Source organism: Marmota monax, unplaced genomic scaffold (assembly GCF_021218885.2).
Source record: "Marmota monax isolate L192 unplaced genomic scaffold, Marmota_monax_Labrador192_F-V1.1 WCK01_AAM20220418_F8-fsc00417, whole genome shotgun sequence".
NCBI lineage: Eukaryota > Metazoa > Chordata > Mammalia > Rodentia > Sciuridae > Marmota > Marmota monax.
This window is the reverse complement of record NW_026693442.1, coordinates 555,897-581,544: the sequence shown is the minus strand read 5'-3', so window position 1 is coordinate 581,544 and position 25,648 is coordinate 555,897. Positions and strand designations below refer to the sequence as shown.

Here is a 25,648-nt window from a genome sequence, read left to right as displayed (position 1 = left end):
CCCACGCGGTGGCGCATGTTTTTAATCCCAGAGGCTCAGAAAGCTGAGGCAGGAGGATCACAAGTTCAAAGTCAGCCTCAGCAATTTAGGGAGGCTCTCAGCAACTCAGTGAGACCCTGTCTCTAAATAAAATACAAAAAAAAAAAAAAATGGGGGAATAGCTAGGGATGTGGCTCAGTTGTGAATAAGGAGGAGGAGGAGGAGAAGAAGGAGAAGAAGAATTCCTAAATTTTCATTCTGAAATGTTTCAGATGCAGAAAAAGGTACACCACCACCGGTGCATCCACGATCTGGCTTAGGAAATGAAAGGTGCTACAAAGCCGCGGGTCCTGCCTCCCCTCCCCCCTTTCCGTCCTCCTGCTCCTCCCCCTTCTTTTCTCCACCCTCCTCCAGCCTTCCTCCGGTTCTTACTGGCCCAAACCAGCAGAAGCTGGAGCCTGGGTCCTGCCTCAAATCCACGCGTCCTTTACAGCGTCTGTTTAGGGTCGCTGTCTGCACCGAACCCGCGGCTAGCTGTTGTCGCCAGGTCTGAGCGAGCTCAGCGCGGGTTTCCTTCCGTGCTGGTTGAAAGCAAGACTGCCTGCCGGCCTCCTCTCTGCACCCTTCCCAGGCCTTCACCTCTGGGTGACCTGTACAGGAGGTCACCTGTTAGAGTCTGTAAATAAGTCAAAATAACACCTGGCATTTTGTCAGGGGAATGTTAAAGTTCGTAAACAAGTCTGGATGGTGCCTGGCAAAATGCCAGAGGGAGTGGTTTGAGAAGTAACAAAAGCGAGCCATTAAGTGTAGAGATTCCTGATTGGTTGACTGATGTATCTAGTTTATGCTAATTAGATAAGCTGTGTGGAATGTATAAATACTGCTCCTGTCCTACAATAAACGGCTCCTACGGCTCCTACTCCTGCTGTATCAACGTTCACAAGTTGTTCGTCACCCCCCTGATTATTCTGCTGCAGCCAGACAGACTGCGGCTGTCACCTATTCCTTTCTGCAAAAAGTTACTGAGGGCTTAAAATGTTTCCTAAAAGAAACAGGACGGCTTAAAATTTCATCCCTTGGAATAAGTAGAATAACTCTGTAGGCCCACGTAAAGGGCTATTTTCCGAGGTTATCAAAAACCAGTGTAGGCCTGAGCTGGCAGAATGGAGGCGGGCTAAATCCTGCACGGTTGGGCAGCCCCTGCCTCACTCGGGACCCACAGCATCCCCTCCTTCTGCTGTGGCCGAAGTCCCCTGAGAGGAAACAGGCGTCCTGAGTTGTCCTTTTGTTGAGTCAGCAGTGTGAGGCACCCGCCACTGCGTGTCGTTGCTGTCTCTGCTGCCGTCGGGCCGGAGGTGAGCCCCTCCCAGCCAGCTCCAGAGCTCTGGCCCCAGTCTGGGCCAAATGGTGGGCGGCTTCCGCTTCGGTTGCAAGCTGCTGGGTTTCCCACAGCGAATTTTCCTGAACCTGTAGTAGATAATCTTCTAGCTGATGTACCCACTGGCATTTATTATGGTTGGGCCAGCACTGGAAATGGAGATGTCCATAAGATGGTAGCGAGCATAGGATGGAGCCCATACTACAAGAATATGAAAAAGTCCAGGAAACTTATATCATCCATACCACCAAAGAGAACTTCTGTGGAGAAGTCCTCAATGGGGTCACTGCTGGCTGTCTCAGACAAGAAAAAAAGAACTTTAATTCTTTGGAGTCACTTATCTCAGAATTCACCGTGCTATTTTTTTATTTTTATTTTTAATGTGGTGCTGAGAATTGTGCCAGGCAAGTGCTCTACCACTGAGCTACAACCCCAACCCCTTCGCAGTGCTATTGAAGAACCTAAGAAGCAACTAGACTGACCAGAACATTTGAAACTCAAAGGTGACAATTTCTTCCAGCTTCCTAAAAGGAAAATAATGAATGGCCACTAATAAATAATTACCGTCTTTATTCATTTCACTGCTCATAACTATGCTGTGTCATATTTTAAAAATCAAACATTTTCCTCTTCCTGTAAAGTATTATGTAGTTACCTAATTATGTTTCAATCATTTATCCCATCATGCTATAGCACTAAAAGGAATCCTTTAAAAATCAAGATTGTTTTTTATATAATCTCTTGATTAAAAAGGGTAACTAGAAGATATAAAGTGTCTTGTAATGGCAATGAAATGTATATAAGTATGGATAAAAAAGCAAGTCACTAAATTGAAATGAGAACTGTGATTTGGTAAAGTATGAGCATACATACAGCATATGTTGCTAAACAGAGAAGGCTCATAAAAATAATGCATTAAACAGAAGTTTGATAATTTACTATGAGCCTAAGGAGGAAATTACAGACTGTAATTTTGATATTTTGTGCAATAATACATTATTACTGACATGGAGATTTGTGAAATTTGGTTTTCCTCATTTCTCTTCTGAGGTCAATTCATTGTACTTTCTCCATTTTTTTGTGTAGAGCTGCCTCGATTCTAAGTGGCTTAGATTCCCTCTGTCTATTGCTTTCTCTAGTTTGTTTTTTAAGACAATAAAATGAAACTTTTCCAGATCTATAGGTTTTGCTTTTTTATGTTGATCTTTCTTTTAAAAAGAGAATATAATTTGGGGCTGCAGTTGTGGCTCAGTGGTAGAGTACTTGCCTAATATGTGTGAGGCTCTGGATTAGATTCTCAGCACCATATATAAATAAATTTTTAAAAGGTCCATTATATATATATATATATATATATATATATATATATATATATATATATATATAAAGTATATAATTTTATCAATATTTTTGTTGACTTTGACTCTTTCTTTAAATAATTATCAGTATCAATTTTTTTTCCACTTGGAATATCCTATAACTGTATATTTTGGAGATTGCATCTGTCTAGACCTTTCTAATCCATCAATGTATGCAGTGATTAGGTACATATTTGTATTGCATTTTTAAGAAAAAAAAAAACACATGCCATCTTCAGGTTTCTTCAGACTTTACAAGAATGCATAGCCATTCATTTGCATTTGCCAGTTTCTTAAAGAACACGAAATTTATATTTGAATCAACTAAGCTATGAAATATTTAGAAGGTCATTTATTTTTAGTGTGCGTATATGTTCCAGAGCAAATCCAAACTACTGTGGCTGTGTTCATTCAATATTATTTATCGCTAGTCTGAAGTGCACTTGTAGCTTGCAGGAAAGATGTAAATAAAATTTTATTAAATAATCTTCATACTTTGCCTTTTTTCTCCTACTAATCATAACTTTTGGCCACTTGAGTCCTTTTGTTTATATTGGCAGAAAGTTGATATCTTTGGATACTTAGGAAATTGCAGGACTTGTAGGTCAATGGCAGAGTGCTTGTCTAGCATGTGTGATGCCTTTGGTTTGATCCTCAGTACCACAAAAAGAAAAAAAAATTTAAGGAGTACAGATTGCTTTGTAACCCCTCAGATAATACATTGTATCATTGTTCATTTGTAATGGGACTTGGGCTGGGGCAGGGTGGAGGGTAAAAGTTGAAGTGTGTAGAAGGTAATTTTAAAGAAAACTTATTATACATTATTTTTCCTTATCTGCATAAATAAATCATACTTACATAATGTACATAGATAAACATCTAAAGCTTTTGGAAATGAGGGATGCATGAATAAATTCAGTCAGATAATATTTTAGTTTATGACAAACAATGCCATTTTTTACTTTTTAATTTTGTTATAAAAATTTTAGAAAAAAATATATACACATATATATTTGTAGTGCTGGGGATTGAACCTAGGGTGTTGTACATACCAGACTTAATCAAATGCTCTATGATTAAATCTTCAGCCCTGAAATATAATTTTTTAAAAATATTTTTTAAGATGTGATAGATCTTTGTTTTGTTCATTTATTTATATGCGGTGCTGAGAATCGAACCCAGTGCCTCACACATGCTCTGCCACTGAGCTACAACCCCAGCCCCCTGAAATATAATTTTCAATGTTAAAAATCTTATACTTGATACATGTATGAGGACAGGAATTGGTGGGAGTTACTATGTATACCAGAGATATGAAAACTTGAGCTCTATAAATATAATAAGAATTGTAATGCATTCTGCTGTTATATATAAATTTTAAAAATCTTATACTTGACAGAAGCCTTCATTATCACTGACTTTAAGAAACAAAGTTAAAAACAAACATGGAAAGTGTGAAGATGGGTGGCTGTTGTGTTCTCATTGAGTATGTGGAAGTTCTTTGATGTTCTCTTGTCACCTTTCATCTTCTAAAATGCCATTGCCTTTAAAAATTGTATGGTATGTTTAGGGGTTTGTTAATTGTGTCTACATTGTTTAAAGTTTTATGTTAAGTTTTTATGTATTATAAGAAATTTCAGCCCTGAGTAGTGGCACATGCCTGTAATCCCAGAGGCTCCAGAGGCTAAGGCAGGAGGATCGTGAGTTCAAAGCAAGCCTCTGCAATTTAGGGAGGCCCTAAGCAACTGAGTGAGACCGTCTCTAAATAAAATGACAAAATGGATGAGGATGTGGCTCAGTGGTTAAGCACCCCTAGGTTCAATCTCCAGTACAAAAAAAAAAAAGAAATTACAGTAATTCTATTTTGATTAGTCTGAATATTTTCAGGTCTTGAAAAAATCTCAACTAAGTGATGTTTAAAAAAAAATGTAAACCTGTTAGTCATTTCTGTCACAGCTCAGTCAAGGCCACATTTAAGGTATCCTATTGGCATATTTAATCAGGTAATATACTCATATGACCTCATAGCTACATGGAGTTATTTTGGAAATTCCAAAGCAATCCAAAAGTCTTGAAAAAAAAATCTTCTTTGTGTCTTTTTTTAAAAAATGTTGATGGATCTTTATTTTATTCATTTATTTATATGTGGTGCTGAGAATCGATCCCAGTGCCTTGCACATGCTAGGCAAGCACTCTACCACTGAGCCACCACCCCAGTCCCTTCTTTGCATCTTTATTCTTGCCTTGAAACATCACAAAGAAGATAAATAACTACTTTGCCTTCCTTGAATTCATTAAATCATTTTCTCAAAGAGGACACCTCAATTAGAAACATAACATTTGATTCATTTCCATTTATTTTACTACATAACACAATCTTCCAAATATCCATTTGAGGTCTTGGTAGATAAAGGATTATTAAATTAATTAAGTACTACACATTTCTGGATGAAAGTTTATTTGAATGCCTTACTTCTTCACCCAGATTCCCTTTCAAGAAAAGGATTTGGTGCCCAGGTTTGGAGAGGACATTCAGCAGACAGCCTCCAAATGTCAGCTTGACTCAGCTGCAGAGAAACCTTGCTAGTGGTCATGAGCAAGTTTACAATTGGTATCCACGCCAGCCATTCAGCCCAAAGCAGGGCTCTTTTCATTCCACTGCACGCTGCCAGGGTGTCATAGTCCAGCCTCATAGTCCAACTTCTTTCTCTGCTCAATTCTGCTTCCTCCCCTCTCCTATCATGGATCTTTATCCATCTAAATTTCTTATACCTGACACTCCATCTCATCTGATTCAGGACACAGGAAGGGAGCAAGGGAAAGTAGGGGACTCCTCAAGGATAGGGCTGTTGATCAGCTTTCCCTTTTGTAACAAATACCTGAGATAATCAGCTCCTAAAAAGGAGTTGATATTTTGACTCACAGTTTTAGAGGTGGACCTGTTGCCTTGAGTCTGCGTGAGGCAAAATATCATGGTAGGGAGCCTGTGGTAGGGGAAGCACTGGTGAGAAAGGAGAAGACATGGTGGTCCCATAACCCCTTCTAGGGCATGCCCCCAATGACCTAAATGCACAAGTTTTTGGTTTCCTCTACACTCCAGTAGCACCGCTGGCTGGAAACCAAGCCTTGAACACCTGGGGACATTCCAGATCTAAACTACAGGAAGGAGGGACTGGTATAGTAAGGGTAAGGAGAATGATGCAAATCCTGCAATAGGGGGTTATGTCCTGCTGTATTTAAATTTTCACATTTTATTCATCATGGGCATTTATGTTGACTCTGATTTTTAAAGTATTGCTTATCTTGGGCTGGGGTTGTGCCTCAGTGGTAGAGTGCTTGCCTAGCACGTGTGACACCCTGGGTTCCAACCTCAGCACCACATGAAATAAATGAATAAAATAAAGCTATAAAAAAGTATTTCTTATCTTGATTACTGAGAAGTTGGGTTTTTGTTGTTGTTGTTTGGGTTTTTTTTTTTTTTTTTTTTTTTTTTTTGTGCCCCCTTCCATTTTGTACCATAGACTAGAGCCTCTCTTTCCTCATCCTAGCCAGGTCTAAAATCTTCATTGTCTTAAATGTGGTAACAGTTGCAAATGTTTTTATATATGTCAAAATTCATCCAATGGTATTTTTTAAAAAAATTATATATATATATATATATATGTTGTAGGTGAACTCAATACTTTTATTTTATTTTTATATGGTACTGAGGATCAAACCCAGTGCCTCACACATGGTATGCGAGCATTCTACTACTGAGCTACAACCCCAGCCCCATCAGATGGTATATTTTAAATGTGCAGTTTAACATGTCAATTATAGCTATTTATAAAAGTAGCTATAATAAGCTGTGCTCCATGGTGCACACCTGTAATCCCAGCAGCTCAGGAGGCTGAGGCAGGAGGATTCAAGTTCAAAGCCACCCTCAGCAAAAGTGAGGCACTAAGAAACACAGTGAGACCCTGTCTCTAAATAAAATACAATATAGGGCTGGGGATGTTGGCACAGTGGTGAAGTGCCCCTGAGTTCAATCCCCAGTACAAAAAAATAATAAATATACTATCATGCACTGAATAGCTACCTATTGTTTAACAACAACTGTATCCCACAGTGGTCCTATAATAGTGTAAAGAAGCTGAAAAATTCTTAGGCATACTCTTATTATTGTACCTGTTCTGTGTTTCAATATGTTCAGATACACAAGGAACCATTTGTGTTACAATTCTTCAGTATATCACAGCAGCATTCTGTGAAAGTGTAGCCTAGGAGCATAGGCTACACCATATATGTTTGTGTCACTACTCCATGATGCTTCTTCCACTAGGAAATTCAAATCACCTGACCAGCATTTCTCAGAACACATCACCCTGGCTAAGCAATGGGCATGACTATAGCAAAGGCTCCATGGGAGGATCATCTTTCATTCAAGGTCCTGGCTCAGTTTGGCACTTGCCAAGAATGCCAAGGACAAGATCCCCTCAAAGCATTGCTGGTGGTGAGGGACAGCCATCTCTTCACTCTCAACCTCTTTGACTCCAGCTGGGAGGGGCATGGTGGCAGAAGCTTCGGCTGTGCCTCCTTTCCTACCCCTCAAGGCTTTGTGGTCCTCCTCAGCTCCAGGGATGCAAAGCTTGGTGCCCACTCATTCATTTTTTTCCCCAGAGCTAAAATCCAGGCCAGAATCGAATCCCAGAGGGTTCTACCTTGTAGTTCACTGATAAGTGGTCAAGGTTAGGACCCTAGATCTGCCAAGATTTGGGAAAATCTGAAGCTCACAAGTAAATGAAAGAGCTTAGAGAAACTCATCTGAAAAAAAAAAGAGCTATGTGCAGCATCTGCAGCGTCTTGTGGGGGCATCATTAAATTTTCTGTGGAGAAATCTAGGCACAGGGGCAGATCCTGAGGTTCTGCCCTTTGCAGGGCTGGGGATTAGAGTCTCCTGGTGTTATGGGCCAGGCTATATGGGCAATGACCAGACTCCATTTTACCCTGAAACTCCATGTCATGTAAGAAATGCTTCTCCCATGGGAAAACCCACCTCTGTACCCACCAGTAGTTGCTTAGCGTAGCACATTTGGCAACACAAAATGGCAATTCTTATACACTATACTTGTGCAATGTACCCTAACCGCACAGAATGTCAGAGAATGTTTGTTTAGACGTTAGTAACCATCCTTTAAATTGTACTCAACTAGGGTTTTGACCCACTTCCCCCTCTGCTTATGATTTTAGATCTCATGATTTTTCTTTGTGGTTTTTTAATCAAAGAGTGCAGACTTGCAGCCTGCCCTCTTCCGGCCAGCTGGTGAATAAAGGTTCCATCTCCTGCTTTGAGACTGACTCTGTGATTTATCACAATCACACCTAACACTGGGATCGAGGAGTTGTCACCACGGGGAGGGGAGCTCCTCGGGAACTAAGGGCTCCACCTGACACCTGGAAAACACGTCCTACTCAACCGGGTAGAGGGAGAATGAGGTTCAGAATGATACCTAAATTTTTATCGTAAAATGTCTCGATGTACAAAAAGGTACTCCACCACCGGTGCATCCAGATCCCGCTTTGGAAGTGAAATTCTACTTTAACCGAAGCGTCCTGGGGGCTCCTCCCGCCTCCTCCCTTTTCTCTCCTGCCACTCTCCCACCCAGGCCCTGTCTCCTTCCTCTCCCACCAGACCTCCTCCCCTTCTTCTTGGCAGGAGCCAGTGGAAGCTGGAGCTCAGTCCTGCCCCAAGTCCACGGGGTATTTACAGTACCTACCTGGTATCGCTGTCCCGGTGGGAGACCGAGGTTTGCTGCCATCTCCAGGTCTGGACGAGATCAGCGCTTGTTTTTCTTCCCTGCTGGTTGAAAGCAGAACTGCCTTCAGGTCTCCTCTCTGCACCCTCCCCAGGTCTTCAGCTGAGGGGACTAAGTGATTCTGGGTGACAGCTGCTAGAGGTCACCCATCCCTTTCTGTAAAATGTCACTGGGGCCGCAAAATATTTCATCAGAGAGATTGGACAGCTTAAAAAATCACCCTGATGGAATAAGATTATCTCTGTAGGCCCAGGTTTTGGCCATTTTTTCTAGGTTATCAAAACCCCATGTAAACCGATGGTAGTCATATTCATTATAGTTCAGCTCAATAGAAAGACATGATTAGAGTCTCCTATTGCCATATTTAATGTACCCATCTGACCTCCTAGCTATGTGGAGCTGTTTTTAAAATTCCAAAGCAATCCAAAAGTCCTGAAAATGTCTTCCTTGCGTCTTTATTCACACTTTGGAACATCACAGAGAAAAATCACCATTTTGTATTCCTTGAATTAATAGAACAATTTTCACAAAGGCAATTCCTTAATTAGAAGCACCACATTTGATTATTTCCTATTTATCTTTACTACATAACAACAGAGCCTTCCAAATCTTCCACTCCAAGTCTTAGTAGAGAAAGGATTCCTAAATTCTTAAGTACTATTCATTTCCAGGTAAAAGTTAATTTAGATGTCTTCTTTATCAGCACTGGGATTACATTCCTGGAAGCACATGTTCCTATATCTCAACCAAAATGTTTCTAGAGCGATGAATGGCTTAAATTTGAGGGAATAAATATTGTTTAAACTTTACTATTTATTTTCATATTAATTTTCATGTTTTTTTATTCTACTCTGATTTTACTGTTCAGTAAAGAGTTTTGCAATTGTAATGTTTTTGTTTTTTATAACCAGAAAGCATCATGAGATTCAGAGTTCTGAAGAGATTCATCAGACTAACCAATGCATTTAATATGTTTGTGCAAGTTTTAGAGACTCATGTCTTGGGAATGACCATTCAGCTTATACATTCTTATTTTCTCCGTGCCTGGAGTGTTTCTTAAAGAGTTAGCTTATTTAAAGAATAAAACCGTTTAGATATGAATTTCTTATTTCCCCCTGAGAATCTTAGAAACCCCCACTACTAGATTTATATAAGCACTTAGCAATATGTTGCAATGGATCAATATACTTCCACAGAGTTTAAGAAACACTAAGCCTCTAAAGATAAGCTATTATTCAAGGACACCACTTCCTTTATTTCACCTTGGCATTGCCTACACTTCATAAGGAATAAAAATCTTTTGCAACTATATTACTTCAGCATCTGAGAAAGGTAGAATCCCTATTGGGGTCACAGGATCCCCCAGGACTCTTCATTCCAAATACCAATTCACTAGCAATACAAAACAGGATGCCTCAGTCCTTCAGGCCTCAAGTATCATAAGGGAAGAACTCCAACCTGGAATACTTATTTAAGGGACGGAACTAGGCACATCAGGATTTGCCAGACTCAGCCCTTTTGATACTTTGGGTTGGGAAATTTTTGTTGTAGGGTGCTATCCCGTACATTGTAGGGTGTTTATCAGTATGCCTGCCTTTACCCGTTAGGTACCATTAACACTCCCCTTAAGTTGTGACAACTAAAAATAACCCTAGACATTATGTAGCTTGAAGGACAAAGTCCTCTTCTCCCTCCACCCTACTGAGTCCTCTGCTCTAGTCGAGCATTGAAAAGTCTCATTTTTAACAATGCACACACTAGTGCTGCTCAACAGAAATATAATGCAAACTACATATGTAGTTTAAAATTTTCTGCATTAAAAAAATTTAGAAGCTAAGCAGGCACAATTGCTTTTGATACTATTTCTTATTTAACTCAACACTTCCAAAATATGATCATTTGAACATATAATCATTATAAAAGGATGATGAAGGGGATATTTTCATTCTTCATACCAAATTTTTGAATCCAGTTTGCATGCATATTTACACATCTCCATTTGGACCAGCCACACTGCAAGGAATCATTTGCTACATGTGGTTGGACAGTGCTGCCACATACAGTGACAGTGGCAAAAGCCAGCAACAACAAAGTAAGCTAACAAGTAGCAACCAGCATAGGCAATGTCCAGATTTTGGTTTCTATTACCATTCTCCATGAAGGAAGCAGGACTTTTTGGAGAAATGGATGACCCCAGGGATGAAGCAGGATCTGTGAGATGGGCCTGAGTTATATCTGATTTAATGCACTCAGAAAGAAAGAAGCAATATTTCCCTCCCTATTTTGCTGATTTGTCCTATATTGTTGAAGTTAGAGGACCCCAGGATTGAAGGACAGATGCAATGGCTCACATCTGTAATCAGCAACTTGGGAGGCTGAAGAAGTGTGATTATAAGTTTGAGGCTGCCTTGCACAACTTAGCCGGACCCTGAGTCCAAATAAAAAATAAAAAGGGCTGAGGATGGAGCTCAGTGGTAGAGTGCCCCTGGGGTTAATCACCAGAACCAAAAAATAAATAAATGATAGTATAAAAAAAAAAGAATTCAAGAAACAACTTATGCTTCCACAATGAACAAGTGACTTTTTAACCGACTATCCTTCTTCAGAAAACAAGTGGTAATTGGATAAATTTTTAAAAAACAAAAACTATGTGTAGTCACAATGAAAAAGTCTAGACTTTAAAGAAAGATAGGCTAGAGGAGCTGTTTCTTGTTTTCATGGTTTTCACCCTAACTCCAGCACACTGGTCTACCCTGCAGGGCAGCTAAAGTTCCCTTGAATGCTATCACCTATCTAACAGGAAGAATGGAACTGGAGGAAACCACAGTCTTTGGAAAGAGTTCGGGAAATAATCTCTTTGAAAGGAGTAAGCAGGACAGAAGCAGTTCCCAACTCTTAACTCTGCCCTAATCTGACCTGTGAACCAAAGAGAAAAGTTTCTGCAAAACCAAACAGACACAGATATCTCCAGAGTAGTTGTCTTAACCCATTTCAGGTTGAGGTTCTTTGTAAAAGTTATCACAAAACAGAATATAGAGCTGTTGCTTTGCCCTGGAAGCCAGACAGGCCAGAATATTGTTTAAGATAGGAGGCTCAGCTGTCTTTGAATGGATCCCAAACACAATGTTCCTTTCCAGGCCTGAGAACCGACGGACACTGTCCAACACGATGTGATCGCTCAATACGCCACTTGCATCGCAGAACTGCACCATCCTTTTCTTCCTCATCGCCCTTAGGAGGTCATACTTGTAGTCATTCACTTCTTCTGTGGTACTGACAAGCACAGCAATATCTTTGAATGTATATCCCTTTTCAAACAGCCCCTTGCAGGTGTCTGCCACAAAGTTCACGATTTGAGTCTGAGTCAAATTTTTCTGAATCTTTAAGATTCCCTGGACATCCCGAACCCATTCAGCTTCAGGAAGCATCTCCAAGGATCTACGGGGGATGTTACGTGGTGGATTCTTTTTAATGTTCTTCATCAGTTTTTTTAGGTATAGGGCTATTTGATCTGCATTGCGGACCACTCTTGTGAGCTCTTCTCTTGGATACTGGGATGAGAGAGGAGGGAGACCACTAACATCCAAGTGGCTGGTCTGAAAATAGTCCAGAAAGATCCAGAGATTTCCTGGATGTTCCTTTTCCCTCTGAGTGATGGCAATTGCTTTCCCATACCAGTCCCCATCTTCTTTGCGGAAATTCTGAGCTTCATCCACAATGATGTGTTGAATATCTTTAAAGTCCTCCTTCTTCATGAAGGTTTTCCGGGTCACTGCCTCACAGATCTGTTTATTCCTATAATAACGAAAACGACACACTCAGTTTTCTTCATTTTGTGAAGGAGAAAAATCACTCTTTTGTGTTCCCCTGAATATAGTACTACTGTCACAAATAATTTCTCAAGGAACAAAGTGGCTTAGTAGAAAAATAATCCCTGATTAAATAACATATAGGTATAAGATCTAATTGCTTACCCGATAAAGTTCTTCAAAGGCTGGTTTTCACAAATGTAGAGAATATTATTTTTCTCACAGTGAAACATATTCCTGATCTTCTCCATGATTTTCATGGCCATGACTGTCTTCCCGGAGCCAGGCAAGCCATGGACAAACCAGTGTCTGTTCTTACGGAGGTTTGTTGATAATATCTCATACTGTTGGACTGTGAGCAGATTTAAAATCTCACAGCCAAGCTGGTCACTCAAGAAAGATCTGAAGCCAAGCAAGACAATCACAAGAGCCTGCAGCAAGGCTTCCATTTGCTGAGTGTCTCTAAGGTAATAGGACGAAGGATAATCTACCAGACAGACCGACCCCTCTGTGGTCTCTGGTTTGCTCCTGGGACTCAGGTAGAGAACCTTGGTCATGACACACACTTTCCCAGTGTAGCCACCCATGTTTACCAGCTTCTGTTTCAAAGTAAATGCAGTCTGGGTGCAGTAGGCCTGGCCCTCTGCATCCTGATCCCTGAGAACAGTGTAGAGGGTAGGGGGGCTGTTCAGAGCAATCAGCAGAGCATCACAGATGACTTCCTGCTTCTCTCGCAAGTCCAGGTCCACAGCCCAGCTTCTAGAGAAGATCAGAATTCCCTGGGAGAAAGGATGCATTTGCTGACTTATTAACGCCTTCAGACCTTCATGCTGTGAGAACAGCTCCTTCCAGACGGATTCAGGAGTGTATCGCAAATTTTCTCGTGGCACTACACATAGAAAGAATGATAATTTGGGAGACAAAAAAATATATATATTTATAGTAATTATTAATTATATTTAATCATAATTAACTGGTTGATTATGATGATGGTGGTTAATGACAGATTTTAAAATATTTTTGTGAATATCATTATATTACAAGGAAAAAGATGCCTTGGAATATCTGACATACCTCATCTAAATCCATGTGTCTATTATTTCAATGTCTTGAAAAATTCCCTAACCTTTGTAAGACACTGATTCCTCTCCTATAAAAGAAAACTCACAGGGCTGGGGTTGTGGCTCAGTGGTAGAGCACTTGCCTAGCATATGTGAGGCACTGGGTTCAATTCTCAGCACCTATTAAAAAAAAATGAATAAAATAAAGGTCCATCAGAGAAATATATATATATATATATATATATATATATATATATATATAAAACTAACAAAGCACACGTTCTATGGGGAGTAATAAATGAAATAGCAGAAAGTGTCCAGCTCATCATGGCTACTGGAGAAATGGTAATGCTCCCTATCCTTCCTCTATCTACTCCAAGTATCTGAATCCCAAACTGTCCCTGAAAATCTTTATGATGGGAGTAGAAATAGCCTTTCCAGGAATAAGATGCTCTTTAGCACTATGTTTGTGAGAAGATAGAGTCAATGTAAAACCTTTATTTTTTTTTATTATTATTATTATTATTATTATTATTATTATTTTGGTACCAGGGATTGAACTCAGGGGCACTTGACCACTGAGCCACATCACCAGCTCTATTTTTTTTAAGTATGTATTTTTTTAGTTGTAGGTGGACACAATACCTTGATTTTATTTTTATGTGGTGCTGTGGATCAAACCCAGTCCGTCTCACGTGCCAGGCCTGTAGGCTCCTCCAGAGCCACCAGACCCTGCCCCGATGTAAAACCTTGCTGAGCAGGGAATTTCTTGCAGTTCTGGGCTGGAAGACCTTTAGGCTAGGCCCTTAGGTACCTCCTGAAGCAGAACTCTTGTTTCTGTCCCTTACTATCATGGTGGGGCTCTGTCTGTCACAAAAGTTTCCCTTTGCTTCAGGCAACAGGAACAATTATGGGAGGTGAGCATAAATTTGCACTTTAGGGTTTCAAACTTATTTCAATGATCATGTGCTCCAAGGAAGGGAGGAAGATATTGTTTTTCATCCTGTCGAGATGATATGAAAGTATATATGAGAATCAAGATTTGTAGGAGTGGAATTGTGGCTCAGTGGTAGAATTCTTGCCTGGCATGTATGAGGCCCTGGGTTTGATCCTCGGCACCACATATAAATAAATAAATAAAAGATTTGTAGTGGTTATTTTAAATGCAGTTGCTCCTATTCCTTTGGTAATTATTTTGCTCATTGTATAAAATAGAGTAATTGAAGAATATGTTTGGAATGGAGCTTTGAAAAACAAATGAAGTAGAAAATAAGAAAAGACATTGTTTGTCAATTGTCCTAGGAAGTTTCATAACTGGAAATAATAATCCTGGATTCTACGGGTTATGCTGCCTTAGTCTATGAGGTCAGTGAGGGTTCACTTCCAAACCACCTCTCACCAGGGCTGAGGATGTAGCCTGGGTATAGGTTGCTTGCCTAGTATGTGCAAGGCCCTGGGTTTGATCCCTAGCCCTGGGGTGGGGGAGTAAATCACCTATCACCTATAAGCTTGGAACAATCACTTTGGACATAAGAATTTGCAGTTTTCAAAACACAAACATGACAAACTATCTCCCTTTATCATAACATAAAAACTGACTGGTGTCAAGTAGTCAAACCATAGTTACTACCTGAAAATAAGATTCTCTGGAGATCCTCTTTATGTTCCAGGCCTTTCTTGGAGTACACAGGTCTGCTGAGAGGAGATGCACTAGATAGGTTCAGCTGAGATTCAAAGTCTTTGGACAAGCACAGAAGATCTTCACAAAGAAAGAAAACTCATGTTATTCTGAGATTTCAGTTCATCCCCTCATGACGGAAAGAGACCTTACCAGTGGGTGGATATATGATTTTCTTGGTGGTGTGACTTGAGAGATGATAGAGACAACTCCCCACTCATGTGTCTAGACAGAGTTTTATTGTGTATTAACATGGCCAAAATCTTCCACTGAAGAGCCATTATTTGGAAATTTGTATCTCTCCATTCAATATTATTCTTCATTCTCGGTCAGGATAGCATTATGTTCATATGTCTCTCATGACACATAGCACATACTTTTAGTCCCCACATCTGTGTTGGTGTGTCTTACTTTATATCACCCCTCTATCCTTCACTACCTTCCCTGCACCCAACTCTCATCTCTGTTAAATATTCTATAGTTCCATGTATTTTCCTCTAGTAGTCATTATAACAACTCTAATGATATATTTATTAGTTTAGGGACTGATTAAATGATTATCATCTTTGATAGACTAAGCTGCACGAAGGTCAGGAACTAGGTCTGCTTTGGATCTGTGTAGATATTTCTAGTATAAATATTTCTCAAATTAATGAATGAAAAAATGAATTAACTATAATGCACCAATAAGAAATGTGAGGAAAGAAAGAATGAATGAATGAATGAAGGCCCTTAGAAGCATAAACTTTTCCTTACCTTATATCCCCTGCAGCATAGAGCACAAGGATCATCACATTTTAGAATTTCAACAAGCCCCTAACAGCAAATGCTTAGGTGACATTCACTAGCCACATTCTCATTCACTCACTTAAATCACTACTATTTTCCAGGTTGAACCATGACATACTCTCAGCTTACTCAGAAGATATATGGGTACAAATCATTTCTTTAAATTGATTTTTTATATAAATTTTTATAACTTTATTTATTTTTATGTGGTGCTGAGGATCGAACCCAGGGCCTTGCACATGCGAAGCAAGCACTCTATTACTGAGCCATAACCCTAACCACATTTAAGTAGATTTTTAAGTAGTTAAAATAAGCTCAATTTATTTTTACATAAACTTTCCAAGACCATGGTAGTTGTGTTTATGAATGTTTACTTCTACCTATCTGGAGTACTTGTGTAAAGCAAAAAGACTTCCATTGAAAATATCAGGAACAAGAAACTCATGTAAAAATCTCAATGACAGACAGACACCTATGTTTATTCCTAAAGGTATAAGGTATAAAATCAAAGGACATTAGGAACTGCATTATTAAGTTCTTCCACTTGTTTTGGAGATGGAAATCCAACAAGCTATTTATGTCACACAAAAGACTGTGTCCCAGATTTTATATGATTCTCTGTGTCTCTCCAGGCTTGGCAAATTCTCAGTCATTCTAGAAAGACTGAGATATCCCACTAATCCACCAAATTATAGAATGATAAGAAAAATATGCAAACAAGCTTAGGAAGCAACAGTAATGCCAAGTAAGGAAAATTGTTAGAAGCAGAGTAGTAGATCAGGTTATGGCTTGTGCATAGTGGGTGCATGATGATGAGTGGAGGTAAAGACAAATTATTTAGAGCACAAGCAGATCAGGAAGAATGTGAGGGTACTGAGGACAGACCTGGCATTGGGAAGGCCTTCATCACCCTGAGCTACTTTCAGGTTTTCCTGAACTGCAAAGTCACTAAGGTCTCCAAGGATCAAGACACAGAAAGCATCTTAACTTAGGCAGAGGTACTATTATGAGGTTACAGCAAACTTCAATCCAAAGGATTTTAAATATTTCAAGTGGCCAATCCAAGGAAATGGCACTATGCTAGTAAAAGTCGAATAACCAGGTCTAGTTGAGAAAAGATTTTTTCATTTGCAGCCAACTGCTTGTTTCTGTGGTTGTAAATATTCCCACCATGGACAATTTCAAACCATCCATATAATGTCATTAAACACAGAGTTGGGAAGAAACGCACAGTAACAGGGCTGGTATTGTGGCTTAGTGGTAGAGTGCTTAGCATATGTGAGGCACTGGGTTGGCTTCTCAGTAACACATACAAAAAAATAAATTAAATAAAGGTCCATTGACAAGTAAACAGATATTTTTAAAAAAGAAAGAAATGCACAGTAGCACTCCATTTTATAGTATTTCCACCACACAGACACAGTAGATATAAATGACCACACAAGCATAGATGATAGTAAAACTTAGGAAATAATTATGAAGTGGTGAGTTTGTATTAGTACAGTAACTCATAAATAATGTTTGTAATATACATTATTTAATTGCAATCATATATTAAAACTTAACTATGCCTAGAGGCTGGAGATGTAGCCCAGTTAGTAGAGTGCTTGCCTAGCATGTGTAAGGCCCTGGGTTCAATCCCCAGCACCACCAAAAACAAATAAAACAAAAACAAAAACAGCCAGGTGTGGTGGCACACACCTGTATTCCTAGCTCAGGAGGTTGAGACAGGAGGATTGTGAGTTCAAAGCCAGCCTCAGCAATGGTGAGGCCCTAAGCAACTAAGTGAGACTCTGTCTCTAAATAAAATACAAGATAGGGCTGGGGATGTCTCTCAGTGGTCAAGTGCTCCTGAGTTCAATCCCTGGCCAAAAATAAAATAAAATTTAAAAAAAATAACAACTACTCATAATGACAGTGTTTAACAGCCAGCTCTTAAAATTTAAAAATTTACCTTAGAGCCAATAAAAGCCAGTTCTAGAACATCACTTTAAGGGCAACCTCCCCCAAATATTTTTCTTTTCAACTTCTAATGTGGAAAATTTTCACTATTCGACAACTGATTTAGGTTTCTGATCTACCCAACAAAACTTTCTCTTGTATGAAAAGCAAGGTATTTGGAGAATCAAAACACTTAGTAAGATTTCCAGAGTAACAGGAAACAAAGGAAAACTGTAATATGGAGTTGCCCAAGAGGCAGAAAGGACAGGAAAGGAGGAGCTTTCTGCCCCTTACCTGGATCAGCGTCCGTCATGTCTACCCATTTCTTAGTTGTCGGGCTGTAGATGTTTTTCCTATCATTCACCATCCATGAACCAGGAGAGTACATCATCATGTCTACCCATTTCTCAGCCGTCAGGCTGTAGATGGTTTTCCTATCATTCACCATCCATGAAATGGGAGCTTCTGAGAACACCACACAACAGAATGGTTCCACTTTAATTGCAAAGCAATAACCGTACAAGTCTTCCCCATGAAACACATCTATGACTTTGGTCCTATAAGACAACTGCGCTTCAGAAGAGCAGAAATGGACGATGGGCAGCTTTGAAACTGCATCTGCTATGGCTGTCTCCAAAGATGCACAGTCAACCTGGTCTTTTGCACATCCTAGGACTTTCCTACTTTGATCCTCCACCCCAACAAAAAGATAGCCTCCACCACTGTTTGCAAATGCAGGGATGTACTCTGGAATTAGGCTTTTTACATATTTTTGTATGTTTTTTGTAGAGAACTGCTTAAACTCTACAGATTGAGACTCAGGAAAAGGTAGGATGTCATCATATTTAAGTCGGTCGCTTTGGAATAATTTGAAAGCAAGATCTGATTCAAAAACGTTCTGATGTACAGCTCTGGGAATTTTACTCTGTGAAAGTCCTTCATGACTCAGACTACATTTTACACTCTTTTTCCTGGTTACTAGGAAATCAAACGCCTCTCTTGACTTCATGAGGATCACAGAAGTTCCAGATCTACGGCGCAGTGAGGAGCTCAGGCTGCAAATGCGAGGCTTCGGGGAACTGTCTTCAGGTGAAGGGGCACTGCTCCAAGATTTCACAAAAATGTAAAAACACTTTCCTTGGTACTTGAATTCGAAGAAAGCCTGCAAATCTGAAGATTGAATAAGCTCTCTCAGTGCCTCTTCCAAGTCCAGTCCGATCTCCACTGGCTGTTCATCTTCGTTTGCCATTTCCATCTGAATCACTCCTCCTCCTGAGTTTAATAAAGCACATGCAGCCTGTAGAATGTTCACTCTCTCTTGCTCTCTCTGAGTTTTCTGCATCTTGTTTCTGTTTCTTTCACCAAGAGTCACTTTTCCTATGTTGAAGACTAAGTCTGGGTGAGATAAATCCTCCACCAAAGATGAATTATGTTTCTCCATGTTTGTTCTGCAATTGAAAACCATTAAAACATGCATCTCATGTTAATAAAAAAGTAAATTGAGTAGTACACACAAAATACATTCACTCATTTACTAAAAAATGTTTGTCAAGTTCCTGTTAGGTACTGGGAGCTAGAGATTCAGTGGCAAATCAAGAAAGGGCAGAGCCCCTGCTTCTTGCAGCTTACAGTCTGCGAGGAAATATGGTTGAATAAAATAATTGATCAATGTTTGGAAAGTACTCTGAAAGACAAAGCATCAAATATTAACAATCAACCTAATATGAATAAAGAAGGCCTCCTGGTTGAAGGAGCACTCAAGCTAAGATCCAAATTAACCAAAGCTTTAATATCAGAGTGAAATGTGGGAAGTCCTGAAACTAGCAAAGAAAATAGTGTATTAGGGCTGGGGATGTGGCTCAAGCAGTAGCGCGCTCGCCTGGCATGCGCGGGGTGCTGGGTTCGATCCTCAACACCACATAAAAATAAAAAATAAAGATATTGTGTCCACCTAAAAAATAAATATTAAAAGAAAGAAAGAAAATAGTGTATTAAAGCAGTAAAGAGACCCAGCATCATGGTATATGCCTGTAATCCCACTGACTGGGGAGGCTGAGTCAGGAGAATTGCAAGTTGGAGGCCAGCCTCAGCAACTTAGCAAGACCCTACCTCAAAAAATAAAGAGGGCTGAGGATGTTGCTCAGTGACACAGAGCCCCTGGATTTAATCCCCAGTACCAAAAAATTAAAATTAAAAAAAATTAAAGGCTCAATTAAAAAAAAACAAACAGCAAAGAGATGTTCAGTCTGACCAGAACTTTAGAGTGATGAATGATGTTAGGTGAGAAAAGAAATAGTGAAAGAGGAAGCTCAAAGTTAGAAAAGGGACACTGTGGGCTGGAGTTGTGGCTCAGTGGTAGAGCACTTGCCTAGCGTGTATGAGGCTCTGGGCTCAATTCTTAGCACTGCATATAAATAAATAAATAAATAAATAACCACTGACAACTAAGAAAATATTTTGAAAAGAAAAGGGACAATGCTCTTAGCAGTCAAAAGCTAAGGAAGGATTTTTAAAGAAGGGAGAGTAACATAAAAAAGTAGCCATTAAAAGGCATATTACAGGGGCTGGGGTTGTAGCTCAGTGGTAGTGCACTTGCCTGGCATGTGTGAGGCCCTGGGTTCGATTCTCAGCAGTGCATATAAATAAGTGAATAAAATAAAGGTCTATCAACAACTAAAAATATATTTACGAAGATATGTTACAGATGAAGAACAGATCCATGGTTGCTAAGGGAAGGGGGAAGGTGTGATTACAAAGGGATGGCACATGGAACTATACGTCTAGAAATGTTAATTTTACTGTATCATAATTTTTTTAAAGGGGTAGACACTTTATTAATTCAGAGTAGAGAACCAATTCAAGAGGGCAAACCAGTAATAAGGATTTGACAATAAATGACACGAGAGATGATGGCCCAGATACCAGAGGTGGCATTGAAGGTGCAAGTAATTTATTATTATATTTATATATATTTATTATTATATTTTCTTTAAAAATGTTAGCATTTTATACATTTATATATTTTATATATATATATATATATATATATATATATAATATTATTCAAGATTCAAGGATGAAAAAGATCAATCAGAGTAAAAATTATTTAATAAGGTATTTATAAAGGTAAGGGCAAGGTTGAGGGAAACTAGCAAATTTTGTGAAGCACCTTTCCTTCCGTAAACATGGAGAGGTAGGAGGTGAAAGAAGAGAGTCATTATGAAAAATTTGTAGGAGAAGGTGACCTAACTGAAGTTATTCCCACCAAAAGCATGTAGAAATCAATTCACAGTCTAACAGAGTCTTATAGGGAGGAATAAAACACCTCATTCTACTCTTGTATCTTCTAAGCTCATCTCTTTGGTGTTCCTTTCTGATGGAACTCAACAAGAAACCACATAACAAGGGGACTTATCATGCAGCCTACAGCATATGTCTCACCAATAGGTGAAAGATGGAGAAAGGAGCCAATATGGCAGCCATTGGTTACAGGAGGCCACTGAGTATTTGAAATGTGTCTAGTCTGAATTGAGGCATGTTATGTGTTAAATAGACATTTGATTCCAAAGAATTACTAGGACAAAGAAAATGAACATGAAATATCTAACAATTATTTTCTTTGCAAATTATGTTGGTAATCCATTGGGTTAAATGAAAATATATTAAAATTAATTTCTCTATTTGTTAAAAAAAAAGAAAGAAGTAAAGGAGAACAAGGTAACATATTCTGTATCCTCACTGTAGTACTATCTATCCATATTTATATGTTGTGAATTTTTATATTTGTTATCAAAGTTCATATAACTATAAAACTAAATAGGGCAAATTGTACCATATATAAATTATATCTCAACAAACATGACTTTAAAAAGAAATCTAGTTCATGAAGTGTTTTAACAGTATTGGGCACATATAACCACCTGATAATAAATAATGGCTATTATCATGATTCATTAAAACAACCAGCATCAAGCTGTTTCATAGTAGAGTAGGGAGGGGGAGCATGGGAGGAATAGACCAGCTTTAGATAGGGCAAAGGGGTTAGAGGGGAAGGGAGGGGGCAGGAGGTTAGAAATGATGGTGGAATGTGATGGACATCATTATCCAAAGTACATGTATGAAGACACGAATGGTGTGAATATACTTTGTATACAACCAGAGATATGAAAACTTGAGCTCTATATATGTAATATGGATTGTAATACATTCTGTTGTCATATATAACAAATCAGAATTTAAAAATTATTAATAATAATATGCCCAAAAAAGGAAAATAAATTAATGGGAAACTGTGGTAGAGTTCTTCAATAAAATAATAAGAGAGATTTTGTCCCATCCAAATACATATTAAGGAAGTTGGAAAAATATTTTTCTCTTAATATGTTTTTGGATATATAGATATATATGTATCTGTATACACACACACATATATCTATTCACACACACAAATATATGTATTTTTTGTTTGTTTTTGTTTTTAGTTTTTGTTGTTTTTGGTACTAGGGATTGAACCCAAGGTGCTTTACTACTGAGCTACATCCCCAGCCCTTTTTATTTTTTGAGACAGGGTCTCACTAAATTGCTTAGGGCCTCACAAGTTGCTGAGGCTGGCCTCGAACCTGAGACACTCCAGCCTCAGCCTCCTGAGTTATTGGGATTACAGATGTTTGCCACTGTGCCCGACCAGATATGGTTTTAAAAAATATGCAGAGAAACAAAACTAGTGTAATAAAAGATTGAGAACTCAATAACAGAGTTCAATCAATAACAGTAAAACATCACAATAGTTATCAAAATTTTATGAAGTACCTGGTTCCATTGGGTTTACTGGAGAACATTTTTTATTTTCAAAATCCTATAATAATTACATTATTAAATATATACCATTGGCCACATAAAAATATGGCATACTACAAAATTCAGTCTTATCCTGGGCTTTAAAATTTTCACAAATATTATGACAATAATCCTTTTACTTGTATTTCCCTTTCCTCTGTGGTCTTTAATAATATTACATTTTTATGAATTACAGTCATCAAATGAACAGAATTTTGCATTGTTTTATCTATCATTTCTCCAAATTTTGGAGAAATGTTGTCACATTTATAATTATATATTTTAAAGGCCACATTACATTTTGCCAAGCATAGGCATGTCAATTGGTCATTTCTCAACTGTGAAATTATTATTAATCATAAATTATAATCATAAATCATTTACTCAACAAATATTAATTGGACATCTATCATTTACCTGGCACTGTGCTAAATCCAAAGAAAACAGTAGTGAACAAAGCAAATGTGGTCCTTGCTATTGAGAGCTTGCTGTTTAGGGGAGGTAGAAAGTAAATAAGCAACTACTATGTGCGATAGTTTAGATCATCAAGGGAGCTTAAGATGTTAAAGTAGGACAGAAGAGGCTGTACACCTTGAGGAATTTGCAGGAGGCAGGATTATTGACTACAGGATTCAGAGGTGGCTCTTGCCTAAGAATTCTTCCTCTGAACAATGAGTATAGAAATTCTTTGAACGTTATACCCAGTTTGGTGGAGGGCAGCTAGCAGGTTCATATGACAATCATGTTTCATTCCATCCTCTAAACAGAGGTTTCAAAAGTTTTTCTTTTTTTTCCCTCAAACCTGACATTCATTAAAAAAAAAAAAGAGGAAACTACCAACTACAACGCCCTTCTGCAGAAGTTTTGCTGATAGAAAGCTTTTTGAAGAAGAGGAACTTCCATGTTACAAATATAGTGAGGGTTTCTGCTTAATTATGGTAAGGGTCTTCTGGGTGGGGAGTGGTCTCTGGCCTGCTTCAATGGAACCACATGGTAAAGCTGTCAATTGTCCCTCAAATTGACATGTAGACGTCACACAATTTTTATCAGAATCCCTGAAAGACTTCTTTTTACATATAGACAAAATTTTTTTTATGGAAAAGCATGGAAACTAACACAATAGCTAACATGATATTTCTAAAAAGGAGAATAGAGTGGTGTTGATATTGTAGCTCAGTGGTAGAGCACTATGTGAGGCACTGGGTTTGATCCTCAGAATGGAAAGAAAGGAAGAAAGGAAGAAAGGAAGAAAGGAAGAAAGAAAGAAAAGATGTTAAGGTATTGTGTCCATCTACAACTAAAAAAAATTTTTTTGAAGGAATAGTACACAGAAGAATGATTCTAGAACTTTTTCCTTAAAAAAAAGAATAAAGTATAAGGAATCACTCTATCTCATATTAAGATTTACTATATAGCCAGTGGCACAAGCCTGTAATCCCGGTGGCTCAGAACAGAAGGCTGAGGCAGGAGGATCAAGAGTTCAAAGTCACCCTAATCAACTCAGGGAGACCCTGTCTCTAAATAAAATAAAAGGAGGGAGGGGCTGGAAATGTTGCTCAATGATTAAGCAAGCTTGGGTTCAATACCCAGTGTCAAAAAAAAAAAAAAAAAAGATTTACTATATAGCTTCAGTATATATAGAGTGTGATACTGGCAAGCAGTACACATAGATTAATGGGACAGAACAGAGAACCCAGAAATAGTCCAACACAAGATAGCTAACTGATTTTTGACAAAAGCATAAAAATAATTTAATAGAGGATGAATGGTCTTTTCAAAAATGGTGCTAGAGCAATTTAGATGTACACAGGAAAAAAATCAAACCAAAACCTGGTGCAATAGCACAAGACTAATACCAGATACTTGGAGGTTGAGAAAGGAGGATCACAAGTTCAAGATCAGCTTGGGCAACTTAGCAAGACTGTCTCAAAATAAAATAAAAAGTAGTAGGGATATAGCTCAGGGCTTGACTACCATGCATGAGGCCCTGGATTCAATCCCCAGTACTACAAAACAAACAAAGATTAAAACTAACCCTCACGTCTTAAACAAAAATTAATTCAAAATGGATTGTAAAATTATGAAAGATTTACAACAGGTGAATGGTTAAATAAACTGTGGTCTATCTATATCACAGAATATCACTCAGAAATAAAAAGGAACAGACTCTTGATTCACAAAACAACTGGATGGATTTTAAAGACACCCTGAGTGAAAAGAGTCAATCTCAAAAGGTCACATGCTGTATTATTCTATTTATATAACATTCTTGAAATTACTAACCTATAGAGTAAAAATTAATAAAAATAAATTAAAAAGAAAGATAGAAAGAAAAGAGCTGGACATGGTGGCGTGGGAGCCTGTAATTTCAACAACCTTGGAGGCAGAGACAGGAGAATCCTGAGTTCAAGGACAGCCTCAGCAATTTAGTGAGGCCCAAGGAACTCTGTGAGACTCTGTTGCAAAATAAAAAAATAAAAAGAGCTAGGATATGGCTCAGTGGCTAAAATGCTCCTGGATTCAATCCCAGATACAAAAAGAAAAGAAAGAAATGAAAAGGTATTCACAGAACAGGAACCGCAACTGGCCTGTAAGAATATGAGATGGCTTGGCCTCAGAGTAGTCAAAGAAATGTATAGAAAGACAAAGATACCATTTTGTTTCCTTGGACTAGCAAGTATCTATAAGCCTAGCAAAACTAAGCATTTACCAAGATGTAGAAAAACTGGGAATCTTCATCATTTGTAGCTGTATAAAGTTGTGCAACCTTATAGAGAGAAATTGATTGATCTTTATGAAAAGGTTCTCCAGATTTTCAGAATAGATGGGGTTTTTTTTTTGTTTGTTTGTTGTTTGTTTTTTGTTTTTCAGAAGAAACTTGAGCTATATTGACTGGGAAGCTGTGATCCATTTGGATTTTTGAAGTTATTTTTTGCAAGTATGTGAAAAGACATTTGGTTATTTTACCAACACTAATTAAAGCACATACTTGTGAAAGCACCAATTAGTGAATTTGCTCAA

At 38.5% G+C, this 25,648-nt stretch overlaps 1 protein-coding gene across 1 annotated transcript in view; it reads right to left on the bottom strand.

Annotated features, from left to right (window-relative positions):
* Positions 1-8,952: 8,952 nt before the first annotated feature.
* The window catches only part of LOC124101502 (schlafen family member 13), a 19,022-nt gene continuing 2,326 nt past the window's right edge, over positions 8,953-25,648 (bottom strand). The window contains exons 2-5 of the mRNA XM_046457514.2: positions 18,086-19,239; positions 15,014-15,142; positions 12,488-13,211; positions 8,953-12,308 (exon numbers count right to left, since the gene is read on the bottom strand). Of these exons, the coding sequence (XP_046313470.1) occupies positions 11,495-12,308; positions 12,488-13,211; positions 15,014-15,142; positions 18,086-19,239 (2,821 nt within the window). The 3' untranslated portion in view covers positions 8,953-11,494. The remainder of the gene's footprint in view (positions 12,309-12,487; positions 13,212-15,013; positions 15,143-18,085; positions 19,240-25,648) is intronic.